The sequence below is a fragment of the Myodes glareolus genome, chromosome 5, assembly GCF_982192425.1.
Source record: "Myodes glareolus chromosome 5, mMyoGla1.1, whole genome shotgun sequence".
Lineage (NCBI taxonomy): Eukaryota > Metazoa > Chordata > Mammalia > Rodentia > Cricetidae > Myodes > Myodes glareolus.
Genome location: NC_142030.1, coordinates 119222877 through 119231611, shown reverse-complemented (window position 1 = coordinate 119231611; position 8735 = coordinate 119222877). Strand labels below are relative to the sequence as shown.

The following is an 8735-nucleotide window of genomic DNA, read 5'->3' as shown; positions in this document are numbered from 1 at the left end:
TAATTCCAAAGTTACTTTTAAGGAGTTGTACAAATTAAGCTTAAGTTTCAGGACATTGATAAAGGGATGACTTTTACAGATAGGCCATTTTAAATGGCTCTTATTATCTATAAACAATAAAATATGATAATAATCCTATTCACAAATTGTTAATAAGTTCAGAAGGGAATCAAAGCAAAGATGTGCCAGATGTGTCACTCACCTTAAGTACTCAAATTGTAAGGCAGCAAATCTTAAGCATTAGAATATGCAGGTAAATTCAGTGGGTTCCTTTCCCACAGACAATACTCTCCTGAGGGGATCTGCAGTTATCTTCAAACTTTCATTATGGAAATCACTATGAAAATGGCTGATGTCTTACATTTCTTCTGAGGTGAGAAAGTTTAGCTCTAAATTGCTCTGTGGAGTTCAAAGCTATGTTCCACTATGATTTATCAGTAAAACATTCCCATATACCTTCTCAAAATCACTCTGTCTATTTTCTAAATCTCTTTTTCCTGTTTTCCTCCACATAATCTACTTACCACCTTCTGCACAAGGGTGCATTTCTGTACAATATGCAGAAGTAGATCTCACTGGTTTTTTCTGTGCCTGTACCCATTTCTAATTATCACCTTAGTATGATGTAATGCTTTTCCACCCCAGGTCTTTTCTGCTTGCTCTGATTTAAGGTCATATTCTGAAAACTAATAGCAGGGAGACTCTGACCAATAATGGGAATAGTAATTTTACATGGACATTTGCTGAGAAACTTGAGATAAGAGTAATCCTCCTTCAAAATATAAATGTAGATTTGAGTCTTCAATCTATACTGATTTTTATTCATTTTAATATAAAGGGAAAATTATGAGTCCTGTGGAGCAAAAACAAATGTAGGGGTGATGGAGGAGGGTCATCTGTCTGTGTGTTACTTTCACTGGTTAATAAAGAAACCGCTTTGGCCCTTTGATAGGACAGAAAATTAGGTAGGTGGAGTAAACACAACAGAATGCTGAGAGGAAGAAGGCAGTGAGGCAGTTGCCATGACTCTCCTCTCTGAGACAGATGAAGGTTAGGATCTTTCCCGGTAAGCCACCACCTCATGGTGCTACACAGATTACTAAATATGGGTTAAAGCAAGATGTGAGAATTAGCCAATAAGAGGCTGAAACTAATGGGCCAGGCAGTGTTTAAAAGAATACAATTTCCGTGTATTTATTTCAGGGGTAAGCTAGCCGGGATCTGGGCGGGAACGCAGCCCGTCGCTCCCACCACTACATAGGGGACATGTAACAGTCTCCACTCATGCCATAACAGAAGAAATGACAGCTAGGTTAGATTCAGCTAAAAAGTAACATATGCACAGTTTCATCATGCTGATAGAATTTAATCATTTAGATAAAACAACAAGCTACTGGAAGAGAAGTGCTTTTATCTAGATCAGAGTGACAAAATCCAAATGGTAGAGAACTTGAGGAAACTGTAGTTTGAAACATCAGGAAGAAAACTGCATTCTGCATAGACTCACACTAAATCCCAATAATGGCGATGTTCATGCAGCACGTTGTAACTACTATACTGGCCTATAACAGCATAGCATTTTTGATTTCAGAAACTACCAAGTAAAATGAGTGAACATTTCATGTTTGGTACATTTATAAGCTGCAGATGGTAAAGGGAATAGATGCCTCTGACATCATCTTTCAATTGGCTTCAACTTTTGCAGACACTGGCAGCCTATAAATTCACTCAGAGGATACAGGATAAGGCAGGCAGCTTTCTAATTCTGTTTCCAGCACCCAGCCATGTCAGCACCACCCCACACCACCTGCAAAAACAGTGAATAACCACCACTGTCAGTAGACTTCTGCTCCTTTCTTTGAGTCAGAGTGGTAACACCACAAAAATAAATTTGATTATAAGTATGTGTCAGTCTTTAATACAAAATTAATCATCAGGGGAAAGGGCTGTTGGAACATCCAAAGCTAAGAATTTTGTAGTTACTAACAACTGCCTGTTTTATTTGAAAATGACAGAAAGGCTAGATAAGGTGGTCATGGTATGACGGTGAAGAGCGATAGCTTCAGGCAGGCAAATAAAAGCTTTTGAAGAGAGCAGCATTTCCAAAATAATACACTGAATTTCAACATCCTCTGTTCACAATCTTAACTCTTGAGTAAGAAAAAAAAAGTCTATAGTCTATATCTTCGTCTATATTTTCTGAAAGTTCTAATAGAAATCTTTATCATTTCCCCAGTAATTTCAGAGAACATTATACAAAGTACAAGAAATTCATTTTTTTATTTCATTTTTTCTTTGTGTTAGAAGACCTATTCAAAAGACAAGGAACCTATGTAGTTCATTTTAAGAGCAAGAGATGACTGGGCAAAGCAGCAATTGCAAGGCCTTTCATAGTGCCTTAGGTGCCAAGATAGATTAGCACAGTTACCAAATAAGGTGAGTTAAACTCCATTAAAATCTTCCTATCCTCCCAGACACAACAATATATACTTCTGTAGCACAACATTTTAGCAGAAAAAAATTCAAAAATCAAGACAAGGAAAGTGTTAACATAAAAATAAATCCTACTAGGCCAAATATGCTGCTTATTTTTTGAAGTATCTTTCAGCGCAAATAACAGACTCATGCTCTCTCCACACATACACACGTACATACACACTTGTACAAGAATAAACAAAATTATCTTGTTAATAGCCACAAAGTAGGTTGGGATATATTAGTGCAAATTTTTGCTGACCTGCAGCATTTAGTCCATAAATTTTGGATATCCTAGACGATCCATCAGTGTCCAGCAAATATTTTCAATTATTTTAATTTCATCTCTAGGCAAGTTTTGTTTCCAAATATTAGTATTAGATGGTGATATTTCCCCCTCAAAAGGAAGATAGAAAAGGTTTGTGGAAGTGGCAAACAGTATTTGGTTTAAACTAGAAGGAGACAAAGGAATTCCAAGGAATGCAAAAATTCTTTCTGTAGTCTTCTGAGGAAATTGAACAATATCTTCAAACTTGACCAGCTGGTAATTGGTAGGCAGCAAATCTGTATTTATTCTCAAAGCTGCTGCAGTGTTTGCTAGCCACAAATGAGATAGTAAAGAGACAGTATTTGACTGAGATGTTTCTAATTCTTTCTTCAGTGATTCATACTCAAAAGCATAGCCTGAATTTAAGTTACATTTGCTTTTACCTTCCTCTATTTTAAACAATTTTGTTAAGTGCTCTGGTACATTTTTCAAAGAATAAAGACTTGGTTTACTACCATATAGCATTGAATAGATCCAGGCTCGAGGGTCTCGTACTATGTACAAAGCCCGCATTGAAGTTCCTAAAACTTCCTGAAAAAAATGAAGCTTCAATGTCCAGCTTCCACTACTTAAACTGAGCACAGGACGAGCACTTGGGTAATAAACTAGGTGTCTTCTCAAGGCCCTAATATATTCAGTATCTCTATCAAAAGCTCCTTTCATTTTACTTCTTTGTTCTGGCAAAGACTCTCTCCTTTTCAGTTTTTGGGTTTTGTCCTTATTAGCTGCAAAATACTGAGCAAGTTTATTCCTACCAGTTTCACGAAGATTAATATTTTGCAAATGAAATTTTGTGTCCTGGACCAAAGACAGCAGCCACCCTCGAAGAAGATGAAAATGCCCAGTGCGGATATCTGATACTTTCCATTCACAAGCATCTACAAATGAGTCAATTTCAAATTCAGTTTCAGGAATATCAATGTAGGCTGTAGGTATTCTGATGTAGAGAAAATCACTACTGTTGAAAAAAACTTGTTTCAGAATTTCAGCTCCTGAGCCAGGGAGTGAGGTAATAACAACATCAGGCAGATCTACATGCTTCCCTTCAGAGGTTATGGTCTTCTCATTTGTCTTGGTTTCAGTCCTTGTCCATTTTGCACAAATGGGCTGAGTACAAGTGCTCCACACATCCAGAAACTCAATAAACCACAAAGCAATAACAAGTATTAATACACAGCGCATTAGCTTTCTAAAAGAAAGGTAGAACCGCCACTGAAAAGTTAAAATAACCAAACTAATACACAAAATGAATCCAACTGCTATATTAAATTTAAATCCAAAAGGGAAAATAACTCTATCGTGCCTTACAGGGTTTGCTATTGCTTGAGTCCCTAAACCAAATCGGGTTATTTGGCCTTGATTAGCCACACTGGCAAAACCACCAAATCCCAGGTAATCAAATCTCCTTTTCAGATTTTGATAGTCAGTTATAACAGAAACACTATGTTCGGTATTATTGACATTTAGAGAAATCTGAAGTCCAGAACTAGAACTGTCAATAAATTTGCAGCTAGAAACATTTATATATGGACCATAAAATACATAAGCAATTCTTGTGATTGTAGATTCCATATGAAATGTAACATTAACAAACTGAGTCCACCTTTTCTTAAACTCAGCAGCTTGTTCTGCTTCCTGTATATTAGCCACAGGAGTGTTACCATGATGATCAAACCAAAACATTTTATAGTGTGCATCCCACACATCCATCATGGCACCATTATACCTATTCATAAACCTGTATGGGATGTATTTAAAATCAATATCCAAATTATGAAAGAAGGCACTGACAGAATTTATTGGGGACGTTTCCTGCCTTTCAATGTGGTCAACAACAAGTAGAGTTTGAGAATTTAAGAGAAGTAAAGCACGATATACACTTTTTAGTCTCATTGTTGAAGAATAAGCAGCCACTGCTTCCCCACTTACAAACATCATTTCTCCATGTTGTGAAGCAGTAATAACTTCCCCAGCTGCATCACCAACCTCTTCACCAGTCCACTTGAGCCACTGTGCACATTCTCCCAGTTGACCTTCCCAAGGTTTATTACACTGGCTTGATGGTGATGGGGCAAACACCAACACATTGTTAAGGTGGCTTAACTTTGGTCCATAAAGAGCCTCAGAAACAAATACTTGTCCATTGGGGGCAAAAGTAAATGAATTTTGATCTGGATGTTCATGTCCTGGGTTAAAGCTTCTCCATCCATCAATCCAGGAATATGGCTGAAAGTGAACTATGTCATACACAGCTCGTCCTCCTAGTTTCCCAGATTTAAAAGACACAAAGGTATTGGCCTGTGTATTTGGCAGTCCTGCCCCATACGTCACAACACCCCAGTTAGGAAAAGTGTGCATTTTAGCTGTGCCAAAGTCAACAGGAGGCTGTGGGGTAAGCTTTGGATCATACCAGATGTATTCAGTATGAAGAGTACTCCACCTTTGGGCAGTGGAAGGAACCATTGGTCCATCCTTAGGTCGATGCTTTCTAATTTGCTGAGCTAACCAATTTCCAGCTCCATTTCTTAAAATGAACTTATCCAAGAAAACTAGCTGGCTCTCTGGACCATAAAACCAATTATAATTAGAATCTGCTACACCTATAGTTCTTTGATAGCCTGGTAAAAGCGTAGCATAATAAAACCAAAAGTGCATTTTTAACCAGTTATTATCCAAGTTGTTGATGTTAAAATGGCGTTGTGCCAAAAAAACATACTGTGTAAGTGATTTTGAAGTATAGCTTCCATAGGCTACACCTTCATCCAAAGAGCCATCTACAATATGATTCAAGAGAAACATAGTCTTTTCCATAACATCAACAACATCTTGCTTCCATATATGTGTTTTAGATCCTTTATCTACTCCAGTAACCAATGCACCTATGAGCAATGCTATCATATTTGTAGCTTGGTGGTTATGAAGAAGTTGTTTGCCCCATGAGCGAATCTTTGAATATTCATACATTTCCTCAGTAACAATCCGTATTTTTTCTAGGTATTTTTGTTTTCGCTGATTACCTAACTGATTATACAAAAAATCAAAGGCAGTGGCAAAGCCTGTTAAAGAATGGCCAACTGGAACCTCATCCCCTGGTGCATTCTCAACTAGCCAGTCTTTGTAGCTAACCATCCTATCCATGTATTCCAAGGTAAATTCAAAGGCAACTTTGTCTTCGGGACATAATAAACAATACAGTGCTAAAGGAGGAAGATTATTACCATATATTTCATTCCACTTGGCAGCAAAATCAGCATGCTTGGGTGGAGGTAGGTAGTATGTTGGATTAGAGAGCATAATTGTCACTGCACTTCTGATAGCTCTAAAAAGATGCAAATGGCTTGTACGAGAATTTTGTCTCATTGTTTGTACATCTCCAGCATCAAAATACAAATTTGGATGAAGTTTTGGGTTAGATCTGAAATCTTCTAATTTCTGATTCTTAAACTGTTGTATACCATCTGTAAAAACTGCCCATCCAGAGTAATTGCTCACAGATTCTTCGCAAGTAGAAAAACTAAACATCATCATTAAAAATAGGAAATGTTCTGTAAACATTAACGCCATGATCCATCAGGAAGATCTTTCCTTAGGCATACATGTTAAACACAGTGTTTAATATGTTTCTCATCTGGTCATTATAAATTATATATTAAAGATCTAGATAAAACAGATTTTGTACCTCATAGGCTGTGAAATCCAGATGATATTCAGCTCATCCAAAGCAAAGAACGTTGTTATGAAAGGAAAACTTACATCATATTTCTGTTTCCCCGGCAGTTTTGCATCCAATAAAATAAAGCTTCAAGGAATATAAGTGCCGCCAATGTTTCCATAATGCCCAGAAAACAGCAGTGTAGCCAGAAAATACCATGAGTCCAGCATTTATTTTCTTTACTTACTCTAATTAACATTAATCTAATAATCATGGGAAAAAGAGAAAAAAATCCCCAAATTTAAATAAAGCTGTTTGTAGCATGAAGCATAAGAAACCATCCTTATTGATTAACTCACCACACATACAAGGTATGTTTCTGTTTGTTACCAAAGAGAAGATCATAAAATATTGTCCTTCTCAGCGTGAGCAAACTTTACTATTTCTTATTTCTCTCAGAGTCTTGATCTGTGAATTGTTTCTTCTTCCATTTTGGGGAGGAAAATATTCCAAATAATTGTTCAAAGTCCTACATGATTGACAAACATGATCAAAGTTTCTGCCTTCATTTCAAACATCTTTTTAAAGTATTTCCAAATCTTCCTTTTACCAAATGTATCTGTACCTTTAGAAGAATCTAAGCTCTTCAGTCTTTAGGTGCTCGTCTTCAAATCATAACCAACAACTGGGAAAAAAATTCCCCTTTCAGCAAAACTAAAGACTGTTTTCTGTTCCTTTTTCATGTCACTCCTTTCTGGATGGAAAAAAAAAAAAAACAAAGCAAATTTGTAAGGGTACAGGTCTCCTGAGTTTAGAGATTAACTAATGAGTTAAATAGTGTAAGCCATTTAATAAAAATGTGAGTATTACAGTTAAAAATCTTATATTATTTACAATCTAACATTTCTCGTGTTTTCCCCATATTTTCATAAACACATGGATCCCAATTAATATTAGCAGAGAAGAAGCAACTACAAGACATATTTCATATCTCAGAGTGTTTGTTTCAGCTATTTAAACGTGTTTCTATTCACACGTCATCATCATAGTTATTTTGGTTATGAAAGGTAAAAGTCAAAATGACCCCTTAAAATTATGACTCAAAGTTTAGCTTTTAAGGAATCAGAATGTCGCTTCAAGAAACAAGTTATTTTCCTGAGGAGAAATTATGACTGATAGGGTAGAAGGCTGAAAAAAGGAACCCTTGGCTCTGTTGCTCACCTGTAGCAGCTGCCTTCAACATCCTCACCAGGAGTCACCAGAGAGCGCGCAGACTCGGGTTTAAGGAACAGGCCTCTCCTTTGCCCGTCTTGAATTTGAAAGACCCTCACTAAGTTTCAGTGTTAGACAAGTCTCCTTTCTATAGGAAACAAACACTTTCAGTGGTTTCCTGACCTGCGTCATCTGTTGCACATTTTAATTCGTGTCTTCAGAACGATCGCCCTTCTGCTCAGCTCCCCACTTCCTGACCGGTGGCTGTGACGTGGGGACTCCAGACATCTACATGGCCAACTCCGCTTACCTCCAAGCCGCCAGCGACAGCGTCTTCAAACTGAGCTGGGCCCCAACAAAGGCAAAGGTGAGGACTTCAAGAGATCGTTGTTCTCGGAAGGCCGGACTGCGAAGACCAAGAGCTCGGCGGGCGACGCGGGGATTGCACAGGCAGCAGCCGAGCCAGGACTCCTCAGCGCGGCGGCCTCCTCAGCGCGGGGTTCTCCCGAGCGCCACGGTCCCCTCTGGGTGTGGAGTCTCCTCAGGGCCAGGTCTGTCTCCACACCCGGACACGTCCGCCCTTGAGGAGGGCTGGGGGCCCGCAAGGGTGGCTCCGCTGGCGGAAGGAAACCGCTGGCGGCGTGAGATCGGAGGCGCCTTCTCCAGCTGAGCCCCGCGACACAAGGCCCGGAAGTCCCTCTCCGCAGAGCTAACTGTGGTTGCCAGGGCCGCGGAGGGAGGAAAAAGGCAACAAGGGCCGGAGGGCGGGGGCGGGGCCTGACGCGCAGAAGCGTGTCTGCGGTCGGGAGGGGGCGGAGTCTTGGAGGAAGGGAGAGGGAGAGAGGCCTGCGCACCGCAGGCCCGCGAGCCAGGGCGGGGCGCTGTAGGAAAAGATGAGGCCTTCGTGAAGGCCTCGGAGGCATGTTTCCTGCCAGAGGGCTGGGGATGACTGAACCCCTTGCTGCAGGGCCTCCTTGGGAAGGAAACACCCAGACTGTGTCTAGACAGTTTGGCAGTTGCTCTGGGAACAACTCAACTAGATTTGTTGGAAGTTTGAAAGCCCATTTA

At 39.5% G+C, this 8735-nt stretch overlaps 1 protein-coding gene across 5 annotated transcripts; it reads right to left on the bottom strand.

The window, feature by feature from the left end:
• Positions 1–2261: 2261 nt before the first annotated feature.
• Positions 2262–8117, bottom strand: Dsel (dermatan sulfate epimerase like). Of its 5 annotated transcripts, XM_087906633.1 has the most exons (3): positions 7677–7815; positions 7081–7209; positions 2262–6984 (listed from the first exon to the last, which is right to left on the bottom strand). In XM_087906633.1, the coding sequence occupies exon 3, from the start codon at positions 6365–6367 to the stop codon at positions 2747–2749; it is 3621 nt and encodes a 1206-aa protein (XP_087762759.1). In that variant the 5' UTR covers positions 6368–6984; positions 7081–7209; positions 7677–7815; the 3' UTR covers positions 2262–2746. The 5 variants fall into 5 exon arrangements, with proteins under 5 accessions (XP_087762759.1, XP_048299847.3, XP_048299851.3 ...); XM_048443890.3 differs by lacking the exon at positions 7677–7815 and adding an exon at positions 7978–8117 and having other exon boundaries at positions 2262–7209; XM_048443894.3 differs by lacking the exon at positions 7677–7815 and adding an exon at positions 7978–8115 and having other exon boundaries at positions 2262–7205.
• Positions 8118–8735: the final 618 nt, after the last annotated feature.